Here is a 25,115-nt window from a genome sequence, read left to right on the forward strand (position 1 = left end):
TTCTATGCTCTAACTGTGAAAATATTAGATTTATAAATAAAGAATCCTACTTCGTGGAAATTCATTTATCGCGGTAGAGTCTGGAATGGATTAACCGCGATAAACGAGGGTTTACTGTATAACTGTGCGGAGAATATTTATAAACAGTATGGGAGAGTTTATAAGGGCTTAAAATATATAAAAATAACCATACAAACATATGGTTTCTACTTCGCGGATTTTCACCTATCGCAACCCCCACGATCGAGGAGAGGTTACTGTATATAGCAATGCAACAGTTGTCCAAAAATATTTGTGCACATTAAAACAATAAATTAATATTGGCAGCTAAAACATAGCTTGAATTTAAATACACATTCATACACATTCATTTTTATGTTTTAGATCATTTTTAACTGTTAATTGTACCTTTTTTTAGACTGTAAAAATACTGTATATGGTTAACCTAATGCAGTGTTTCTCAACAATTTCGTCATCATGACCCATTGGGGGGACAATCCTCCACAATTTTTAGAGCAGGCTAGGTGCCCCCCCTTGGTAAATCTAGCGCGATCACCATAGTAGGGTCATCTCTGTTGGTAAATCAAGTTCAATTGTCAGAGCTTTCCCCCTTGAATGAATTAAACACAGTAGGCTATATGCAAACTGTTTTTCTAATTCTGCGCCAGCCGCCTGCTACACTTCCGGCACTGATATTAAAATGGACTAGCTATGGTATTTTTTTACCTGATCGCTTCAAGACATGCCCATACTTAACGGTAAACGAAGCAAAGTCGCATTATTCAAACTTTGGGCCAAATGTCAGAAGCTAAAAAGGCGAAGGGCTTCAAACTATATGTTTCAAGCAGCATCCACAGATACGAAGGTAAGATCCGGACATATTAAAAAATTACTATGAGCTTACATGGGACAAATATGTGATTACATTAGGCTTCTTTAAAAAGACAGAATTTCAATAATTAGTCATTTAACTTTATTCTGTGACAGGATTTAAGCTTATTTCTGCAGTGGTGCAGGACAATTTATATCAAGAATAAGTCACAAAAAGAATGAGCTGGCATCCTTTGGAAGATCTCCACACTGAGAGACCTGTTTTCTGCTGAATCTGGAGCCAAAGCATAATCTTGGTTCTTGAGGATTTTCTCTTCCTCCTCCTCACACGGGGTGTCATCCTCCTCTGGTTGCTTTCTTCTCTCCTCAAACCCCAGTCTTGAAAGTGGAATGGAGAAATTGTTCAACTCACATAACGGAGGAGCTGCTCCCTTCTTTAACAGTCACCACCCTGGCTTGCGAAAATGCTCCTTTTAAAATGCTGGCTACAGCCTTTGGTATGGGGACATACCGTAAAGCTGTCTTTCTGGATAGCAACGATCCATTTAGGTTTGGGTTTCTGCATCATAGGGAAATGTATGAAAACTAAGTAACTTGTTGTGCTTCCTGGAATCTTGACATAAAGGTACACACCAATGTTTAGCTGTAGAAATATCTGTACGCTGAACCTTAATCTACTTTTTCTCGGACATTCTCGTCACTAAAATAGACTGCAGTATGTTCAACTGAAGTGACTGAGCTGGCTGAGATTTTACTGGAAGTATATCAGCACTACCGTGTGCGTATAGCCAATTGCTAGATCGGTGGGGTTGTGGGGTATGTTGAGTGTGATCATTTGTGACCCATTGAGCAATTCTCCACCAATATAAACAGTAGCAACTTGCAGCCGAAACATGGTTCTGGGCCCAGTCATTGAGAAACACTGATTTAATGTATTTTATGGGTTTTTGTTTTTTAACAATGCTAACTAGTCATGCCTGCAGTACTTTTTTCTAGCTGCTTTACACTTAATGATACACATAGAGAAATAATATACACAGTTCATTCAGTTTTAATTATTTCAAAAAAACTGTCAACTATTTTATCAAAACTAATATTTTGTAGTACAGAGTTTATGATTGCTAGAACTGCTGATCTTGTTAAATTTGGATGAGTTATATTGAAACTTTATTTTTGACTATGCTACTGAAAGTGCACTGAATGACCTTTAGCCAATTGCATTTGATAACTGTTATTAGCCATCTCATGTGTTTTTTGTCCTCTGCAACTATAAATAAAAGATGCAGCTTTGTTTCTTGTGCTTTTAATATATCCACCATCAGATGTGCATAATTGAAAAAAGTAAAAAATCCATATTACAGTTTATATAAAAAGTGTTAATGGTTTTTCTGAACACTTCAGAGTAAACAACCATGTCCACTCACAGAACAGTATCCTAATTTTTCTGAACTTCCATAGGCTTTCTTTGTTATCCTCTTTGCACACCACACACAGAGCTGACATCAACACACAAATTACTTCAGAATCTGAAATCTTGAAATTTGTCACAGAAAGCATAGATTTGCCAGTAACTAAAAATAAAACAAAAAAACAGCAAGTAATTTCTAATATTTTTTTGGTCTTGGAGCAAGTGCCCACCATTGTGAGGGAATAGTGTTAATCAGCAAATATACCAAATTGTTTTCACAGAGAAATTTGCCTTGGGCTGGCTTAGGCGAATATATTTTTCCCAGGGCTCCACGATGCTTTGTATTCTGTCTCCTAGAGGAGAACGTACTTTGGCATGAAAAGTGCAAATTGATTTCTGAACAACAGCAAAGGACCGTGTGAAGATACAGGAGGGGACAGGTAGATGAGTATCTATATCCATAGTAAAACAAGTCCTTTTGTTGTCATAACCTGAAAGTCTGCTCAGCAAGGAACAAGCCACTGCTCTAAAGTCGCCATAGCAAAGTCAGACTGCAGTTTGCAGTGCCACATGGATACAAAGATCTTGCCTTCTGGAGAAATGTCCTCTAGCCTGATGAATCCAAGATCAAACTGTTTGGCCATAATGACCATTTTTATGTTTGGAGGAAAATGCCTGAGGCTTGCAAGCCAAAAAACATCATCCCAACCATCAAGCATTGGGGTGAGAGCATCATGTTGTGGGGGTGTTTTGTTGCAGGATGGACTGGTACACTTCACAAAATAGAGGGCATCATAAGGAGGGAAAATTGTGTAGCTATACTACAGCAACTTCTCAGCAAAGAAGTTGAAGCTCAGTTGCAAATAGGTTTTCCTAATGGACAGACCCCAAGCATACCTCCAGAGTTGTGGCAAAATGGCTTAAGGACAACAGGGTCAAGTTATTGGAGTGGCCATCACAAAGCGCTTATCTCAATCAAATTGAAAATTTGTGGGCAGAATTGAAAAAGCTTTAGTGAGCAAAGAGGCCTACGAACCTGTCACAGTTGCATTAGTTCTGTCGGTGGGGGGGGGGAATGGGCCAAAATTCCAGCAAGTTATTGTAAGTCAAACAATTTAAAGGCAATGCTACCAAGTATTAAAGTATGTTAACTTGTGACTCATTGGAATTGTGATATAGTCAATAAAAAGTGGAATACTCTGAGAACATTGGATTTTTTTTTTTTTGGTCCTATTCAAAGTAGATATATTAAACGATATGCCATATTTATAATTTGTGGAGGGGTTATAAAGTAATTTTTAAAGAATTCGGCCAAAGTGTATGTATGCTTCTGACTTCAACTGTAGATACCATTAAGAATACATTTACACAGATAGCTTTCCCTTTTCTGATAATAAATTCAAAGTTTTCAAGAAAGAAGGAGAAACTGTACAGTGTATTTGGTTACAGATAACCAATTTATGTGCTACTAACTATAGCTTTATTAAGTAAATTTGCAAATACAAGTTACAGCAAATCAAACATATTAAAGAAAACATCAATGCATGTAAGTATTGGATTGATACTTATATTTTGTCTTTGGTTTTGAAACTATCTTTCTGAGCTAAGTGCTCATACCAAAATGGTACTGAAGCACATAATTGATAACTCCCATAACCCAACCCTACCAGCAAAAGCCAGACACTTGCACACTTTCTAGCCTATCCACAAATATGTTTTGCACATTTCCCTACTTTGCTACAACCTACCTTTGAATTTTCCAGTGCATTGAAATTTGCTGGCCCTCACAAATTCCTCAGCACCTTGAAAGAAAAGGGGAGAAGGTATGGCATTCGGTCTACTGTGGAGTCTAAAGTGCATCAAAGTAGATGGAGTGGTTTAGGAAGATTGTCCAACACTGAGGCTACACCCACAATACCACGTTTCCGTAAAAAATTTATGTTCACACTGAAGTTTCCGCATCATTTTTAAAAGCATCCGTGTCCATATTGAAACACCAAAAATGCATATGTTGTAGACTGTAATGTATACTGTGCAAGTGTAAATTGGTGGGAAGCTGTAAAGGGACAGTGTAGTCATAATCCAGTTTTATAGAAAAAAGAAATTGTTTAAAGAGCCATAGTGGCAGTCTTCTTGTCATTAAATGAAAACAAAGTGAATGTTAAAGCGACATTAAGTTTTAAGTAATAAATGTTCTCAACTGAGCTATTTCTAATGATTTTCATGGGGCTTCTAATTTTTCTCAACAATGATAATGCTGCTGGCCATGGGATTTATTGCAAAATTGTATATACAGTAATTTGTTTCTTATGCCTGTATAGAGCTTTCAAACTTTAAAAAAAATGCAATTTAGATGTATACAGGTAAACAGCACATCAAACACCAGAGAAAGCAGTTCTTCTATGCCCTCTCTGTTGTAAAATGTTTTTCATCTTGGTCAATGTACGGTCTGTTTATTCCTTCTGTCAAACCCATTCTTATACAGCTCCTTGCTGTTAGTCTTCTCAAACTGAATGCTTAATAGATTGTGATTTGAGAGTTGGAAAAAAAATTTTGTGACACAGAAACAAAGCTGTCTGTGATTCGTCAGTGGCTTTATTTCACAAACTACCACAATAAAGATTATGATAAGTAGTGGCAGGCATATCACTCAGTGCCAAATTAACACTTTGAACAATGAACTTTTGTAATTTTACTACACAATCATGTGGAGGTCCATCACAAACATTCGCAATCCGTATTTTAAGGAACCACTGGTTTATTGTGTGAATAGATGGAGATGTATATCCATGTTTTAGCATTCCCAAACCAAAATAACTAACTCAAGATTATCAGAGATGTTATAATACAGAATACTTGATGTCCCCTGCTGTTTTCTGTTTTTCTGTTTTCTTTTTCATTTCTCATTTGGCTTTATCTCTAAATAATGTCCTGTTGGGTTTAACTCTCAATAAATACTTTTGAAGGTTTTCTGGTAACACCTAACTTAGTGATTATGTAGTGGAAGGAGAAGGGCTATCTCTTGGAAGAGGGTTTGTGGTGCTTCTTACCACTCAGTGCAAGAGAACTGGGAAAAATTTTAATAAGTAAATAGTAAATATTTCTGGAGGAAAAGTTGTTTTTATTCATGTGCTTTTGAGCTGCTGCAGATGGAGTAGGACTATACCTATAGGATGTGGGTAAATAATTTTGTAGTAATTAACTAATCAACTCTGTGCTTTTTGCATGGCTTTTTGTTTCTGTTCTACCCTATTGTCCAGGACTTGCAATCCCCAAATATATATTTTTATCCCTTCTGAATGACCTTTCACTCACTGGGGAGAGTTGGGATGGGAGTAAGGCACCAGTGGAAGAGTTCTCTTTTATCTATTTTGCTGACAATGTATTTGTTTATACATAACATTTTGTCTTTTTAATTACCGATAAAAATTTGATCTCCAAAAAAAAGTTTGGGGATTTTTTTCCAGTGGTTTCTTTTGGAAAGAGAGAATAAAAGATTTTAGCCCTTCTAGTTTTGAAATAAATATTCCTTTAACATAAAGACGTAATAACTTTTTAGTCATACACAGTGCACATTTTTCTGTGTCTTTTATTGTATGAATTAATAGAATGTATGCCATTTAGTAGGTCAAACAAATGCTGTTTAATAATAAAAGATATGTAATGTTATTAAGTATGTATGTTTACTGTGTCAATAAAGTACCGGTAAGCCTTATAATGTAGACTTAAATTAGCCTTAAACATTTTATATCGTCTTCTCTAGGTGAAACGGTACCAATGGAAAAACTGCTTGAGGCACAGTGTGATCTGGATACTATTGATGACTTCCTTTATCGAGTATCTATCATCTCCACCTTACTGAATCTTCTGATACGTGAAGGACTGAGCATTCCCATGGCTTATGACGAAAGTGTTTCTATATTGCCACAATGCAAAGACGTTAACTGGGTGCAACTTCGGAGTATTTTGGACTTGCCATCTGTCATGTACCTCAACTCACAGTTACCAGCAGAGGTTCAGCACCAGTGGCGTTTGCTCTTTTCAACTAAGCTTCATGGTGAAAGCTTCTCTCGTCTCAGTGGAAGGATAATCCGAAAGGGTCCTACAGTAGTGGTTGTGAAAGACCAGAAAAAACATATTTTTGGAGGATTTGCATCACACAGCTGGGAATTCAAGCCACAATTCCAAGGTACCAAGTGTGTATATATGGTTATGATTTTTTGTTTTCCAGATATAAAGATATTCAAATACATATTTATTCTTTTTTGCATTGTCAAAATTGTAGCCCTTTATAAACTAGAAATTATTGACTTAAGTATATATTTTTCACAGTTTTAATCTGATACCAAAAATGAACTGTTACAATGCTAGAGCATTTATAACAGTCTTACATAAGCTCATCATACTTGAATCATTGACCTAGTATGGAAACTTAGCGTAAATATCAACTTTGGTGAATATTTTTTGTTTTTGCATATTTTACCATTTTCAAAAGTATTTTATTTATATAAACTGTAGGTCTTTTCAAAATAACTTGAATGAAAGCATTTCCAATTAAAGTAATCACAATTTTCAATTTAAACAGTTAAACTCAGGGAAGTCATCCATATACCTTACACTAGTAAGAAGATATTAGTGAATTAATGGAGAGTCATTAGAATGGGCCACATGAGTCGATCTAAACAACTTTGACAGTGGTATTACTGTTGGTGTCAGACATTGTTCTAGCATCTCAGGAACAACTACTGTTCAGGGATTTTGTACACTGAAGTCTCTAGAGTTTATGGAAAGGTGTGATAAACAAAAAACATCCAGTGAGCAGCAGTTCTGTGGGTGAAAACACCTTGTTAAAAGGTAATAGGAGCACAGTCGGACTCATTTAAGTTAACACAAGGCCTTGGAATACTTACATAACAGCTATTTTAGAACCTGCAGAAGGGCGCTTCGGGATGCACAACAAATTGATCCTTGAAGAGAATGGACTACAGCAGCAAAAGAATACACTGGTCTCCAAGAGCAGGAAGGTGAGGCTACACTGGGAAAGTGATCATCAAAAGTAAAATATTAAATGACTTGAAAAATTATGTCAGGCTTGATGAATGTAAATTTCTGCCTGCAAATATTAGAGTCAGACTTAAGTAGTATTAATGTTATCCTGCCTTATGTCCACAGCACAGGCTGAGGGAGGCAGCGAAGTTATGTAGGGAAAAGTTTTCTTAGCATAAATTTGGCTGCTTAATACCAAATGAGCATCGCTTGAATGCAGCATGAGCATTGTTGTTCACCATGTGCATTCCTTTACAAGGGGACATTGGAGGTTTCTGGCAGGGTAATGCACCATGACACAAAATGTGCATTTTCTCAAGCTGTCTTCACAAACTTCATAGTGACTTTAGTTTGCTCCAGTGGCCTGCAAGGTTGCTATATTTCAGTCTAATTGGGGTCATTTGGGGGAAAAAGTTGAATAGGAATTGACAGCCACAATGTGTTAATGAAAAAAATTACAGAAACTGTGATTATGTGAGTTACCACGGACCAAAACCTTTAAGGAGTTCTTCCAATACCAGGCTGAATCTGTGCACTAAAGATTTTAGGCTGTTCTGGAGGCAAATGGAAGTACTACCCTGGACTAGATATATACTCCTAATTAAGTGACCACTGAATGTATATTACTACAATCTAAGGTACTATTAAGATTAGATCATTTCCTCATCTCTCTATTATAAAAAAAAAATCTTTGGGAGGGAGACTAGGGAGATGAGACGTGATCTTCTCAGAAGACAATTTGAAGTCCTGCGAGAGATACTTTAACTTGCTCCCAGCTCTTAAAACACTGACAAGCGACAAGCAAAACACAAAGTTTGCCAGCAGCAGAAATCCAGCAGATGATCCAACCTTTCTTCTTAGCATGCATTCAGCTGCCCCCCATTTCACAACGCGAGCGGCAGAGACGTGAAGTGGCAAAAGGACAGCTGCTATACAGGCTTTAAAATGATCAACGAGCAGTACGACAGCAACAACAGCATCAGAAAGACAGCAGATGATTCAACGGCACCTCCTTAGCATGCGTTCAGCCGCCCCCCTCTTCCCTCCTTGACAACGTGAGCAGCATTATACATCAAATAAAGGAAGTATTGTTTTTACAACGTCACACGAGACAAGGCAGTGAGATATCACTTAAAACAAATCCACGGACATCTAACCTAGCAGTTGTTGGATTGCTGTTGGCAGACACGCTTCATATGCTCCCAGCTCTTTAAACAACGACAAGCAAAACACACAGCTTGCCAGCAGCAAAAAGCTAGCAGATGATCAGACTGCTTCTCCTTAGCATGCATTCAGCCAACCTAACCTTCGACCTTGCCCTCCCACCCCCTTCACAACATGAGCGGCAGAGATGTGAAGTGGCAAAAGGACAGCTGCTGTACAGGCTTTGAAAGGATCGGGCAGTGAGACAAGCAGAACAGGCAGCTCGCCAGCAGCAGAAAGATAGCAGATGATCCGACGGCATCTCCTTAGCATGCGTTCAGCCGCACCCCCATTACAACGCGAGCAGCATTATATGTCCTGCGAGAAAGAAATGTAACCATGCCGGGGGCTGGAAATAAAGTATTATTTTTACAAACGTTTTAAAATAAAAGTGAAAAAAATGTATATGTAACAATTTCCATGAAACTAACAATCTCTTTAAATTGTATATCCGGTAAACCAAACCTGGGGATAGGCGAGCGAAATGAGCAGGGGGTGGAGCCCCCTAGTTTAAAAAAGAAAGAAGTACACATGCATCAATAAATGAAAACAGAGAATGCTGTAAAGTGAGATTGTCAAAAATAGTTGCAATTTTCCTAGAAATGAGAACCGAGGATATATAATAGATTTGGTCAGTGTAACTAATGCTTTTTAAATCATGGCAACAGTATTCTACCATCTATAAACGGAGAAGAGAACTGTATGATATTAATCTTGATAGTAAAATAGCAGTATGAGAGAGAACTCTTGGCTTCCCAAGGCACATTAGCCTTTATGCAAAATTCTTTTTAAACCTCTGTTACAAATTTAGATTTGATGTTTGCTGTAATAGCAAATATGCAATGAGGTACCAACAAAAAATGCCCATGGTTACTGAAACTGCATTTAGTAGACCACTCTGCCATGCCACTTTATATACCCCAACCCTTCCCCAACAATACCCTAAAAGGCATATCCTTTGAAAGTCGGTCATTTCCTAACCTTCTTTGTCCTGAACAGGGTTGTGGGGGTCTGCTGGAGCCAATCCCAGCTAGCACAGGTGCAAGGAACAATCCCTGGACAGGGTGCCAGTCCATCTCAGGGTGAACACACACCAGGGCCAATTTAACATTACCAATTCAGCTAACCAGCATGTCATTGGACTGTGGGAGAATACCCATGCAGACACGGTGAGAGCGTGCAAACTCCACACAGGGAAGACTTGGGATTTGAACACTGGTCTCCTTACCGTGGGGCAGCAGCTCTACCACAGCTCCACCCTAATTTTAATGTAATATTATAATACAGTGTTAATAACTGTCTGTAGTTCCAATTCAAATATTACTCATCTGAAGAAAAAACAAATTATTATGCCATAAAAATAATAATGTTTATTCATGCATACATTTTTGACTTTCACATTTTTCCTTTTGTCGACTCAGACTATTTGAAACATCTTCATGACCAAATGTTTATTAAACAAATTTGTGTACATCCAAGGGACATGCTATTTTAATAATAGATGTTTATGACAAAACAAATGAACAGTCCAGCATTTTAAAAAGAAATGTAAACTGTTTGTAGATATTAAGTTAGTAAATACATTGTTGCTAGGGGGAATCTAGCATAAGAACAGCAGGAATACAATAATTTTCTGTTTGTGATCAGAATTCATTTCTGCATTGTCATAGTCTGATCAATTTTCTGCTGTCATGGTTCATTCAGATTATAGTTCAGCACTTTTTATAAGCAGAACATACAGTGTCTTTATTTTATCCTCAAACTCAATATGACAATGTGTGTCAACATTCCAGATTTTGTTTGTGAGCTGTACTTCACTTTATTCCAGGTTCTACGTTAACTTTAGGGAGATGTTGTAAAGTGTTGCCTGACTCTCAACAGGTCACCAAGGCCAAGGATACCACCAAGATGGTACTGGACAGTGTAAAACGGCATTATACAATTTAGCAAGACACACCGCGCTAGGAGTCCAGGATCACTAGGAGCTGATAGAGCCTTTACAGGCATGGTACCACAGAACTGCAACAGGCAGAGTAAGCACTGCATGAAAGACAGAAACTGCAGTCATCTGTGGAAACCTGCTGTGTTACTCCAGAACGCTGTTGAGCAGACAACTAGGCAATGAAAATGAACAAGGCTGCAGTTTAACTGGGCATTGGGAATGCAACAGAATAATCACAATATCATTATAGAATGTTACTACTTTGCTGAAGGAAATTATTTTCTTATTGTAACATGTCTGACTAAATAGTATCAAAGGTTCTTTACAATGTAATGGGTGCTGCTTTACCTAATTTTAGAAATCCAGAGGCTTTTGTACATGATTTAATTACAGTGTATTTCCAATAAGCATGTAATACAGCTGAGCACAAGTAAATTATAATTGCCAAGAGAGATGCTGTCCTCTTCTGAGGATGTGTTCTTAATTGGGTTGGCCTTGTTGATTAGGAGATGAGTGAGACAGAACCTGCCGAGAGTTTATTACTGATGAGTGGTTTGTATTTTGGGACTGGAACTCTTAAACATTAACACCATGCAGATTTGGGATGAGTTCAACACCATATTTTAGTAATCTGTTATACATAGCTCAAGATACAAGACAAAAGGCTATTACAGAGAACAAATTCTGATCAGTAATTGTATTTTCACAACATTCTTAATCTTGTGGGAATGTGCTTGTAGAATTACAAAGGCTATAACATATTAGAACATAAAGCTCAAACAATAAGTCATACAAACATTGGAGATCAAAAGTCTGGACATCCTTATTGAAGTTAGAACTGCTTTCGATGTAAAGGCTAAAATCAAGACAAATCATATATTTCTTTTCTTTTTAAGATTTTGACACCAATAGTATTCAGTTTAAAACACAGCAAAAAAATAACTAAAAATAAAAAAATTTAAATGTTTTTGTTACATTGAATTGCTTTAATTACAGTACACTAGTATGTATTTTTGGATGTGTTCTTGCCAAACATACATAGATTTTATAATTTTATCACACTATCATGAGAAAACCCTCTTTTTTATAAATAAGAGTTCAAGCTCAGTAATATTGTGAGGGGATCCTCTGTGCTCAACTCTCTCTATATGACTTCACAGATTTACAATAGAATTCAGATCCAGGGATCTGACTGGACCATTACATGACCCTGATCATCCTGTTTTAGGTTATTCCCTTTTTTGAGTTGGCTGTATACTTTGAATCATTATTACAATAAACGATGAAAGTCTTCTTTAAATTCAGCTTTGTCAGAGAGCCAGTGTGATTTGGCACAAAAATACTGTATCTTTTGACTTCTGGGGCAAATCGGCTTCTCCTCTATCCTGATCCGAGCCCCTGTCTCCACTGAGGAGAAGCAGACTCACAGCATGATGGTGCCATCATCATGCTTAACAGTAGATACCGTGCTGTTCTGAAATATTTTAATATTCTATACTGAATTTATCTTTTCAACTATATGATCTCATTGATCTTTTATTTTTTCCTTGTGCACATCTGTTATTTCTGTCCCATTGCTAATGAGAAACCTTCAGGAAAATCCAATGTAAACTGCTGATTTTTATTTTGGGCCAATCTGGATCACTTCAATTCATATCAAGTGAAGACAAATATCCTTTGAACTTGATATAGAGTGTGATCGTTCAAATATTAGAAAAGTCATTAACTTCTTTGTAAATGATGCCCAAACTTATGGAACAAAGATACTGGAAAATCTTTTATATTAAACCAACTGTGCTACCCGTCTAAGATGGGTTGAAGTTATCAACGTAGACCTCGGCATTTGTAGTACACCATGCAATGCATATGTGTCTGTTTTATGCTTTTTTGTATGGGATTTGTAAAAGCACTGTTAATATTTGTAATTCTCCATTTATTGGAATGATAAATGCAATGCATTTTATTGCTAAAAATGTTTGTAATGTGCAATCTTTTGAAGACATAGCAACTGGTTGGACACACACACTTTTATTTAGGTGGATTATTTTTCCTAGAAGTGATCATTTTTTTCACTTGTGTTGTTTACCTCAACGTCTTATTACATGTGAAAAAGGGTCTGACATGGTTTGTCTTGCTGAACCTTCAATGGGTGTGTGTGAAGACATTTTCACAGTAAAAAATGTTCATGTAAAATTACAACAGTTTTGCCTGTTTTTTTAATTCTTACTGTATTTCACAATTACAGTACAATACTGTACTCATATTTGCAGTTTGTTAGTTTTTTTTAATTACAGTAATTTACTGGCAGGTAGTTCTCCAGTTACATATTGTTTTTTACAGCAATACACTCCAAATATATAGCTCATCACTGTAATCAAGTAATAAACAGCAATACTGTATTTTGTTGCAATTTGTAGTACTAAATTACCGTTTTTTTGTTTTTTTTTTGGAGTAGTTGATTTCAGTATTGTAAAATAAAAAATGAATTAGTAACTTTGACAATGAGTATCATGAAATAGAGTCAGGGTTTTGCACAATATCTAATAACCAGATTAATCTGTCAAGTATAACACAAATTCTTCTGATAAGAAATTTACCACATTAATATCTCCACAAAAAAATCAAGATAACAATTGAAACATCACTTACTTTTACTTGGCAAAATTTTGACCTGCTGTCTCGGTATAAAGGCAAATACATAGGGATACAAAAAAAAGTCTTAGTACTTCTGAAAGGGAGGTTGAGTGACATTATACAAGTCAAGTTCCACTGAAAGTCCATGAGTTTCTTCATCAAAGTACACACATGAAGATTAACAGATGTCTTTTTTTTCTGTATCGCCTTCCCAGTTCGCTTGCTAGTGGCTGTCCCTTGATGAGCTTTGTATCCACGCTCTAGGTTAATGCCAATAAAGAATCTGAGAGAAAACAAAAGTTATGTAACAACGGCAAAAATCTAAAAAAAAAAGAAACAAATTTGAGTGTTTGAACTGATATTTGAAAAACCATCCTACCTCTGGATAAACTCCAATGTGCAGCAAGCGCCGTCCTGATATTTTAGGTTACAGTTATAAAAGCTGGAAAACAGAGTGGCAGGACCTACTGTGAATGACTCCACCGTGTCACCACATTTTCTTACTACTGACACCATCCAGCGACATGTCTGTTTTACTGGGCCTGAAGTAAGATTGCTATAATGTAGTTATGGTAATACAACAGAAAAAATATTTGCATAACTTTATTGAAATTCTGGGTTTTTGTGATGTAAAGCCAGAAATCACAGATTGTTTATTATGATTATTATTTATTAATGTAATTATTGCAAAAAATAAGTGGAGCAAACACAGACACAAAACCTGATTGCGTAAGTGTGCATAATGTATAGGTCTAATGAGAGAATTATTCAATTTTTTTGGCCTTAATCATGGTGTGTCAGCATCATGGTCTAGGATTGCTTCTGCTCAGTTTGGTCAGTCAGAACACAGTAGATGGGATAAGGACTCACTCCATATTTCAATATACATTGACACAGAACCTGCTGGCCTCTGGAAGAAAGCTGAAGTGGGAGACAAATTTCATCTTCCAACATATCAAACACATGGCACAACTAAGTCAAACAAGGATTAGCTTCAGAAAAGAAATAGAATGACTCAGCCAGGGACTTGCAGCTTTAGAAATGCAAAACATACTTCCAGAAAGTATTATTTGGAAGATGTACACATTTACACAACAATTTTTTTTCCAACTAATTATCTATTTGTTTTGTTTTGAATTTTGTTTCTTGCAAGTTCACTTTAAGCATGGAACATTTCTTTATTTATGGCTTTACTTTATGAAACACTGCAACTTTAATAAGTGTATGCAGCCTGTACAATGAAATTCTTACTTAAAAAGCAGAAAAGCATGCATGCCTAGTATAATCAATCAAGGACTGTCAGGCAATGTCATGGACCTCTAAATTTTAGCAGCAGTGGCAGAAACCTGTAGGGAGAAAGATTTATTGTTAAAAAGAAACAAAAGCTGTTTTGTTGACTCAAGGTCAGCATCATGCCATATGAACACGCCAGTGTGCCAGTCTCTGCCAATCACCACTAAGGAGGTAGAGGAAGGAATAAAAGAAGTGAAGAAAAGGACAGTGCATATGGCCATGTGGGAAATAACTGTTTTGTACTCTTTCTCATGCAAGATCCCAGAATAGTGGGGGACTGAAACAATGAAATTTAGGATGACTTCATTGTGACCCAGACTGTTGACATCTGGCTCACACCCATCCATGGGTTTCCACAGCTCTGGCAAACTGAAAGAGGGAGATAATAGCAGAGTACAGTGGACTCCTGCACTGTACACTCACAAACACCATAAAGAAAAGAGTCCTAAAAGAGGACTGCAATTGAGGGCTACCACAATAGGGATGAACCCCTGGTACTATAACTCACATATAACTCGGCAGCCCCATGACAGTAGTTCCAGATATGCTGGCATCAAAGATAGCGAACCAGAAAGAACACCTGGAGCACCAAAACCACTTTATCACTCAGTTTCATTTGACAGATGGTCCAGATAAAGGTGAAGGAGAAGACAAAGGGCTACTAGACACTAAGGAGCTTGAGAGTGAAGTGTCTTTTGAGGATAGCTGGAGAGGTATAGGGCAATTTTTTGAATCTGAAAACAAACAAAAAATAATATAAAGTATGAGCACGGACAAAAATGACCACATAAAACCCAGAATATTTTTGATTATTTCAATGCAAAATAAGCATTGAGAGACTTCAGCAGTAGATAAAGGTTATTACCTTGTAATTTCCATGCATTTTAAAGTTTCCTGCACTGGACTGGTTGAGTAAACCCAACAATGACCTCTTCTCTGATATATTCTAAATCTTCTTGGCTTTCCACTTCCTGGTTTAAAATCTTTTCAACTAACAAGCGTTTCTTCTGGCATACTAGGAAGGACAGCTATTAAGGCCTGCTCCATGTTCCCACTTATATCAGGCATCACACTATGGAAGATAAAGAGTGGTGCAGGGCTATAAGAGAAAGGCCGAAGACACAGTACACTGGTAAAAGGGTAATAATCCAGCAGATCAGCATGTTCAAAGCAGAAATACTGTAGTTTGAGAATGGGTTCTCTGAAATTGTCTTTAAGTAGTAAATACGCTGATCAAAAAGAAAACCAGAATGGCTCTTATCTGTGACAAAATAAACAGAACTGTTGCAAACAAGAATCATTTTTAAGTTTCCAAAGCCCAGTCCCTCGTCATCCTTCTCTAAGACAACACAGATGTCTTTCTTGTAGCTTGTTCCTTTAACTGTGATTTCATAAGCAACAACAGTGTTATCTGAGTGGAGGCCCAGATGATGAATTTTTTTTTTTTTTTGTCGTCATTGTAGTCATTTGGAAAGAAAACAAAACCTCTTTCAACAACTACACATGTTGGAAACATATCACCAGCAGAGAGACAAACTTGCAAAAGCTGATCTCTCTCAGCTAGTGTGGAGCACAAGTTCTTAAAGTTGTGTAGTTTGCAAGTACACATCTTAATATAAGTGTGTTTGCTTTCAAACCTAAGGGTCCATAAATGAACAAGAGGCCCAAAGGAAAGGATCAGTTCTGGGTAGTGACATAAATAATGATATTTTGGCTTAAGAGGATGGTTATAAAAGGTCCCCTGTCCACTCTACAGATACTCCTCAGTAAGGACTTTCAAGTAGGATATCTGGCTAGTTGAAATGGCAGGCGCACACATGAATTCAACAGTTTGGCTCAGCTACAGCACCAGTTGCCAAACCTCATTTTTCACTTGATTTTTAATTTTGTCCCAAATTAAGAGTAGAAGTTGTCAAGAAAACAACAATTCTGGCATGCCTGCTTAGTTTCTCCTCTCCAGGATTAACTTCACTTGGCTTGTTGCTGGTGTTATTGCCAAGGTATCTGAATTGATTAAGCCTACCACTCAAATCTTTATATGTGAACAGTTTGTGGTTTGTGACAAAATCTTCGGTGTATAAAGACAGGTCATATGCAACAACACCCTCAAATAGGCCATGGTCCAGACATTCATTCAGTTTTGAATTAAATTTCATTACCACAGATGAGTCTGAGTCACTTACATCAATATGCCATTCACTGGCGTTGTATGACTCTTTAGTTCTCTTTTCACCTCTTGCAAAGGGAGATGACAAAGATGTTGCTCGATCCACATTACACAATCTGCAGAAATCATTAAAGCCACCAATGTTGTGTGAGCCAAGGTTCTAACCAGCAGTAGCACACGGTGTGGCTTGGTACGCTTGTCCATCAGGAAGGCCTATGCCATTTTTTTCTATGTCTTTTAGATCTGAGATAAGTGAGTTAAAGACTGCATCAGGACCAAAATACTTGTAATATGGTCACAGCAAAGCATAGCCAGGTGCATTTGATCCACACTGAATCTGTGGTGAGATGGTATGTCCACTACAGTAAAGTAGACAGCCAGCACTTTATTTTTTCTTGCCAGAGTCTAGTGGGTTTATGACTTCAAAGGCATCCTGGTACAGTACCAAACCCAGTGATCCCTCATTATTCTGAAAATTTTCATTTGCAGCCATATTGCTTCCATCCCATATGTCTTTCAAGACATTTCTTAATCTAGTAAAGGCCGCACCTGCCTTTTATAGTAATGAAATTGCTGCATGACCGAATCACACTGAAAGAGTGACTTGAGCGTCTCTTTTATTAGAACATACTGTGCAAAACATTCTTTTCCTAAAATATTCTGAACAAGATAAAGAGGTGCTGGCTCAACATAATTAAACTGATTCTTTAAAACACTGTTTTTCATCTCCGATCGGTTTTCAAAACACCAGTGCTGCATGCATGAAATAAATCCTTTGATTTAAGAATATTTACAGTATTCTTTCTCTTTCCATTTGAGATACCCAATGAAGTAAGCTTTTCATCCAACTTATAAAGTACAGTAAATGAGATTGACTGATATCATGTACTGCTTAAAAGTCTTCAATAATAGATTGTATGACTGATGCAGGCAGTAAAATGTTTGCTTGTAACTTTAAATAAAATAGAGACAAACTACTCAAGAAATATGACCCTTCACCTCTCTCTGGTATGACTTCTGCTTGGTCTGTCTCTTTATCATAATTTATGCCTACAGTAAACTCCTCCTCCATCACTGAAGGATTCTCCACTTGTTCATTTGCATCTGCCACTCTTGTCATTCTTGTTTCTGTTGCTGACAACTCATGGGTTAGAAGATCAAACGCTGTATAGGAATTATGCACTCTTGGCTAATGAGAAGTAAAAGAAGATATGGTAAAGGTTTTACAACATTGCTGAAATGGACAAGGTACCTCCTTGCCCTCTCTGATATGAGACTTCAAATGGCATTTTAAACTGCTGAAATCATTGCATTTAACACTGCACAGTTCTACATGGCAATAAACAAGCTCAGTTGCGGGTGCTTCTGGCTTTCTCATATCTTGTTGATGGTCTCTATATATACAGAGTGACATTTCAAAGCGGTTATTTTTTTTTTTTTGAATAAACGAGTGCAATCAGCAAGAGGGTATTTAAACAATACATTCAAAGACTTGTATTTTTTACATGCCGAATATATGCATACTTCATAGCGCACTCAAAATCACAAAACTGCATTTACTTTTTATTAAAATTTCTTATAAATATACACTTTCGTGGCCTATGCTCCACAAAAAAAAAAGCTAGAATATTACAAGCATCTTAAATTAAAACAGAAAAAATTTCAATAAAATTACTTTGAAATGCGTGAGTTATTACATTAAACTTTTAAAAAACAATTGATTAAATTGAAACAGATGTGGATTTGTTGCAATTTATATTCTAATTGCTTCTTTGTCTCACCACGTGTTTGTTCCCAAAATTTATTGCCATCCCCAGTTAATTACTGTATTTGAAGACAATTTGAATGAAGAAGTCTAATAATACCAAAGCTACCCATAAGGCAGTATTTCAACAAAACAGTAAGCTGCTGTAAGAATTTCCCTGTAACTTTGCATATCCATTGTAGGTGTAAAATCCCACATGAATTCACAAAGTAAATCCTACATTTTTCTTCTTTGCCCCGAATCAGAGCCACACATGGCAGTACAACTGAACACTTCAGAGTGTTAGGTTCAAAACAGGCATCATAGCCTATTTCTGACACAAGTTATGTGTTCTGCTACTCTATGTTGGACTGAATTGCTGTGTATGTCGCACCTCAAAACTGTTGGTCATAGGAACGGTGTGACTGCCTCCAATTTGCTAAGATAGTATAGATTAAAACAAAATCTGTGACTAAGTCATGTAATGTGACAAAGTAGCTAAATCCTCTATGTTTCATCGTCATACTGTTGCTGGTTCTAATGCGCAAATACAAGCATTGGTGCTACCCTCTGGGATGCCATTGTCAAAGCCACTTACAGTTGTATGAAAAAGTTTGGGAACCCCTCTCAGCGTGCATAAGGTTTTTAGTGAAGCAGTATTTAGTTTAGTAGACCTGCAAGAACATCTTTCTGCAGATGGTGTATCTATACATCGTTCTACAATTCAGCGCAACTTGCACAAAGAATATCTGTATAGTAGGGTGATGAGAAAGAAGTCCTTTCTGCACTCACGCCACAAACAGAGTCACTTGTTGTATGCAAATGCTTATTTAGGCAAGCCAGATTCATTTTGGAACAAAGTGCTTTGGACTGATGAGACAAAAATTGAATTGTTTGGTCATATCAAAAAGCGCTGATGATGATTTGAAGCAAGCTGTCCGTGCTCGGCAGCCATCAAATTTAACTGAACTGGAGAGATTTTGAATGGAAGAATGGTCAAAAATACCGCCATCCAGAATCCAGACACTCATCAAAGGCTATAGGATGCGTCTAGAGGCTGTTATATTTGCAAAAGGAGGCTCAACTAAGTATTGATGTAAAATTTCTTTTGGGTTGCCCAAATTTATGTACCTGTCTAATTTTGTTATGATGCATATTGCATATTTTCAGTTAATCCAATAAACTTAATGTCACTGCTGAAATACTACTGTTTTCATAAGGCATGTCGTATATTAAAAGGAAGTTGCTACTTTGAAAGCTCAGCTAATGATGAACAAAAATCCAAAGAATTAAGAATGGTTCCCAAACTTTTTCATATGACTGAATTAATTTAAGGCATGCAGATGATCCGTTGGTGCCTTCCTGGCTGTTTTAAACAACATTGTCTGCAACTTTGATTTCTCCTATTGATGAAAAGGATTGGTGTTCTTAATAAATTATACATTTACATATGTAGTATAAGTAATATGTATATTTTTATACGGTTTTATATAAAGAATATGTATGACTAATATATTGTTCTTTCTTCAGGTAGCAACAGATGCATGTTGTTTTCTATTTATCCCATTTTGTCTGTGTACACATGCACTGGCTATAATGACCACTTCATGTATTTGAACCAAGGTCAAAAGACAATGCCTAATGGCTTGGTAAGCTGATTTTTCATCTTTGTTTTAAATATATTTCTTTTTCATTGAAAACTGTTACTTAGATTGATGGAATTTTATTTGTCCCCAGAAGCTCTTTAATGAAATAAATACATAAATAGATAAACAAATATACACACACACTATGGTCTGAACACACAGTAGAATGACTAAAAGCAAGAAAATTAAAAAGAAAAGAAAATTTTCACTTGGCTGCAGCAGTCACAGTGATACATTATTGCTGCTGTGATAAAGGAGCTGCCATACCATTTCTTGACACACTTCTGCTGAATAATCCATTAGCTGAAAGTCTGCAGTGTTAGTGTATCAGAGAGAGGATATGCAGCATTGTTCATAATGGCACTCAGTTTTGTTTAAATTCTCTCCTATGCTGCCTTAACCACATATGAAATTAAATGGCAGGCTGAGTGACTGAGGTACTGGAAACTAAAATGTAGACGGTGTGACACCAAGTAAGTAATTCATCCAGTCTGACTTCAAATTCTACAAGAGAATTGTACTTGTAAGGCACTTTATGACAGTGTATTTGTGTCAGTTTTTCATGAACAATCTTAAACAAGGATCACTCTTCCTCCTGATGATGTAGAGAGCACCAAAAAGCTGCATTGTATTAACTCACCTTTAGAAATGTATCACTCAAGTCATGAGGTGTTTTACTGTCAGTCATTTTGAATAAACAATTCACTAACAAAAGGAAAGTGTTTTGTATGACTGCATATCCTATTTCCCCTTTTCTTCTGTTACTTTACTCATTTCATGTAATGCTTGCTTAGAAGATGTTGGGTTGGGAAAGTTCAACTGTCAGGTCAATGCCATTTTTATAATTTGAAAAGTGGTGAAACCCTTTCTTAAAACACTATAATTAATATTTATGATTGGCACAAGGAGCGAAAAGAAAATGGCAGAATCTTATCTTCTAAACTCCTGTAACCAGTGAAAAATTCTTTGAAGGCACTATATAAATAAAATATATCATCATCATCAAATTCAGTTCATCAGATACGTACCGGTAGCTGAATGGATGAAGCTTATGTTCTAGCAGACAATTGCGCTAAAAGGCGCCATCTGGTGGATTTTCAGTGTTTTTTTGATGATCCATCTCATGATCAATTCTGATATTCAAAGAAAAATTATGACTATATACATTGTTTACTGTAGCCCTAATGAACACCTTCCCATAAGTGTATCAAATATGTGTTCAGCCACAGTCATGTATTGTAATGTTTTTTAGAGAATATTTTAAAATAGTAATTTTAGACTAGGATTAAGCATTTAAAGTCGTGCACCAATCATATTCTTTTTATATCAGTTTTTATTTGTAAACATTATGCCTTATTTCAAGTAAAATTATGACATCTTTGCATTAAGTCGCGCTTTAATTCTAGAAGCAACATCATTGTTCTTTCAATTCATTAACTTGTAATCATGCAGCTTCATTTGGAAAGTTGCATTAAATATTGTATGTAAATTACACTTTATGGCCAAACGTTTGGGACACCTGACCATCACACCTGTATGAGCTTATTGGACATGCCATTTCATAACCATGGGCATTATTATGGAGATGGCTGTAACTCATCCTCCCCAACCCCTAACCTTGGCAACTATAGCGGCCTTCTCTCCTCTTGTGAGGTCAGGTATTGGTGATAGATGAGATGACGTGGTTTGCAAGTCAGTATTCCATATCATCCCAAAGGTGTTCAGTAGAGTTGAGGTCAGGGCTCTGTGCAGGGCACTCGAGTTTGTCCATGCCATTATGGACCTGACTTAACAGAGCCACAATCCTGTTGAAGCAGAAAAGGGCTTTCTCCAAACCAAATTGGAAGCACACAATTGTCTAAAATGTCTTTATATGCTGTAGAATTAAATGCATCCTAATCTGGAAACCAAGGGGGCTAAATTCAAACCCTGAAAAAACATGCCCAGATCATTATCTCTCATGCACTAAATTTTACCTTAGGCACTATGTAGCCTGGAAGGTAGCATTCTCTTGGCATCCTCCAAAACCAGATTTATTCATCAGATAGTGCCAGTGTGAAGTGTCATTCATCATGGCAGAGTTTAAAGGCGTTTACTTTACACCAGTCCAGCCCCTTCTTGGCATTGCACATAGTGATCTTCAACTTGTCTGCAGCTGCTTGCCTGTGGAAACCAATTTCATGTAGCTGCAAACATAAAGGTCTTAGGCTGATGTTGCTTCCAGAGTCCATTAGGAACTTTGCTGTGAGTGATGCAACTGAGGAAAGGCAATTTGTTTGTGCGATGTACTTCAGCACTGTGAATCTGTTTAGTCAACCGCTTTATAGCGGAGCTGTTCTTGCTATTAGATGCTTTCACTATACAGTCGTAGCACTTACAGCTGACCGGGGCAGATCTAGCAGAGCAGAAATTTCATGTACTGACTCGGAAGCGAAGGTCATATCCTATCACAGTGCCACGTTTAAAGTTCCTAAACTCTTCAGTACAATCCATTCTACTGTCAATGTTTGTCGATGGAGATTGCATGGCTATGTACTTGATTTTATGCGCCTGTTAGCAACGGGTATGGTTGAAACTTTGCAGGGGTATCCACATACTTTTGGTTATATAGTATACTTGTGAAAAACAGTGCAATTAAAAACCTAACATACTCGGACCTGGTTGATCTAATTCAAGGTTTGTGTTTCTGCAGAGCCAGTCCATCTCTGGGCAATTAAAAAACCAAGTCAGAGTATTTATTTGTTTGTAGTAAAGGAAATCTAATTTTTGTTTACCCAGGGCATGGGTGGCCAGCATGATTACTTTGGATTATGGATTGACTGTGATTTTGGGAAAGGGCACAGCAAAGCCAAGCCACGGTGCACCACTTTCAATAGCCCCCAGCTCTCTGCTGAAGAAGACTTCATCATAGATACTGTGGAGGTGTGGGCAGTTGGAGAGCCGCCGGATGAGTCGCAGGTAAATCACTACTGGCTTACATCCTGCTCTGGAGTGTGAAGCTTCTTATTTAATTGCCTTGACAAAGCTAATAAATGGGTGTGGTAAAATTAAATAAATTGTGTAGCATCTGCTATGCTGATCAGCATCATTCTCAGTAGTTCTGTTTAATTTGTAGTATTTTATTTTATTTTTTTAAAAAGTTACACTATGGATGTAAATGGATTCACCTGCAAGTAGGCTTTGTCTGTAGAGCCTGTTCTAAGATATAAAAACAACGCATTCTTTGAAAATTCCACATGTCAGTCATTTTCAGAAGCTTTCTTATTTCATTTTTAGCCCTGAGCTATATACATTATTTAAAGATCCAGTAATCATTGATTTAACTGTATTAACAATCCATATAAGTCAGTTATGTAATTTTTTTCATTCATTTTTGATTTTTCTATACAAGTTCATCATCATATAAAATGTATATTTCCCAATTGTATATCAGACATTAAAAAGTTTGTATTTTACAGAAAGCTTTATTTACTGTTTACAAGGCAAGTAAAATAAACTTCAGAATAAGGTGCCCTGTTATGTTGCAGCCAATAAAGGGCACTTTATAAAATATGGTTTGATTAATACAGTTAAGCTGAGAAAGCTAAAGCATTATTGTACCAGTAGATGGGAGTATAACGTAAGCAATATGCACACATTCACAGTGAGGGAAGGCAGGTGGGAACATCAGCTATTACAGTTTAGAATATTACTACAGTATAAGAAAGTTTTTATCACAAAAATCAATATTCTATATTCATACAGTTGTCAACTTTGGACTTAATGTGTTAACTCTGGTTAGCGCCACTGCCTTACACCTCTAGAACCCACTGCTTGAGTCCTGTTCAAATCACTGCCTGTGAGGAGTTTACATGTCCTCCTCACGTGTGTGTAGGTTGTTTTGTAGACACTGAGGTTGTTGACATAATCGTGTGAGGTTAAAACTAGAATCCCTGAAGCAAATGAAAAAAGTCATAATGCTGGGCCACATTAAATTCCCTCGTGCCTCATTATGGGTACCTTTGTCTTGCAAATGTGTCAGTCAGCACTGGCAGCAGGCAGCCTGCTATCCCATCCTCCACTGACGCAGCTGAAGTCGGACACATTCTCCCAGCTCAAGTCTGTTTATCTGAGTATGAGGTGTCAGGAGTTGTATAGGGTAAATAATATATCATTATTTGAAATACATACATTCCATTTGTATAGCAATCTGTGTAAATGTAGGATGACAAGAAATGTTGAACACATACCTAGAACAGAAACGTTTTCATCTTTTTAGTACTAATGACAAAATTTTGACAGGAAGTGTATAATGTGTGAAGACTGAAGTCGAAATATCAAATAAACACTTTCAGAAAAGTTTGCTAAAACAAGTGTGCTTTTATTCAAAAATATAACCAAAGATAAAGAAACTGGGTTAAGGTACAAGGCAAACATGTCCACTTGGTTAGTGCAGCGGTAAGACCTGCTGTCTCATAGTCAAGAGGCTGTGGGTTCAATCCCGGGTCCTTCCTGCATTTACTGTTTTGAGTAGTGAGCTGCTCTTATTATTAGTGTTATTGAGTAAAAGCATACATTTGACTTGAGTCTATAACAGCCAGTGTAAATTTATTGTACTTGTAAAAGTTAGCGTTTTTTTTTATAATTCAGTTTTATTCTCTCAGTCATGTTCACGCTCCTTCCTATCTGACAGTGTTAGTTTTCAAATAAAGATGTGGTACAACAGAGGTGAACTGCATGAAATGTATGTGTTCCAAATAATGATAAATTATTTACCCAATACAATTCAAGGCACTTCACTCCCAGATAAACAGACTTGAGCTTGGAGAACTTTGTGTATGACTTCAGCTGTGTCGGTAGGGAACGGGATAGCAGGCTGCCTGCTGCCATTGCTGATTGACACATTTTCAAAACAAAGACACTTATGAGGAGATGTGAAGGAATTTAAGCTGACCTGGCATTACAATTTTTGAATTGGCCATTATGAATGAGTACTGGTGTGTGCTGGCGTTGCCCTTATTATTATTTTAACTTCCCTTCCAGTGTATCATCTGGCCCCAGTTACACAGAACTGGGTTAAGCAAATTTGATAATGTGTGAATGGATATGTCACCCTTCTACTACAGTTACATTAAAAAAGTTGCAAATGATTAAGATGATTAGTTTCAGATGGCTTTCTCTAATACAAAATGCATGGCTTGAAAGGAATTAATCTTCTTTCT

At 36.9% G+C, this 25,115-nt stretch overlaps 1 protein-coding gene across 2 annotated transcripts in view; it reads left to right on the forward strand.

Moving 5' to 3' along the window:
• meak7 (MTOR associated protein, eak-7 homolog) overlaps positions 1-25,115 on the forward strand; it is a 38,149-nt gene that overhangs the window by 10,052 nt on the left and 2,982 nt on the right. For both annotated transcript variants that reach the window (XM_039763472.1, XM_039763473.1), the window contains 3 exons: positions 6,003-6,428; positions 19,799-19,917; positions 22,693-22,872. In XM_039763472.1, the coding sequence (XP_039619406.1) occupies positions 6,003-6,428; positions 19,799-19,917; positions 22,693-22,872 (725 nt within the window). The remainder of the gene's footprint in view (positions 1-6,002; positions 6,429-19,798; positions 19,918-22,692; positions 22,873-25,115) is intronic.

The sequence above is a fragment of the Polypterus senegalus genome, chromosome 9 (assembly GCF_016835505.1).
Source record: "Polypterus senegalus isolate Bchr_013 chromosome 9, ASM1683550v1, whole genome shotgun sequence".
In the NCBI taxonomy this organism is placed as follows: domain Eukaryota; kingdom Metazoa; phylum Chordata; class Cladistia; order Polypteriformes; family Polypteridae; genus Polypterus; species Polypterus senegalus.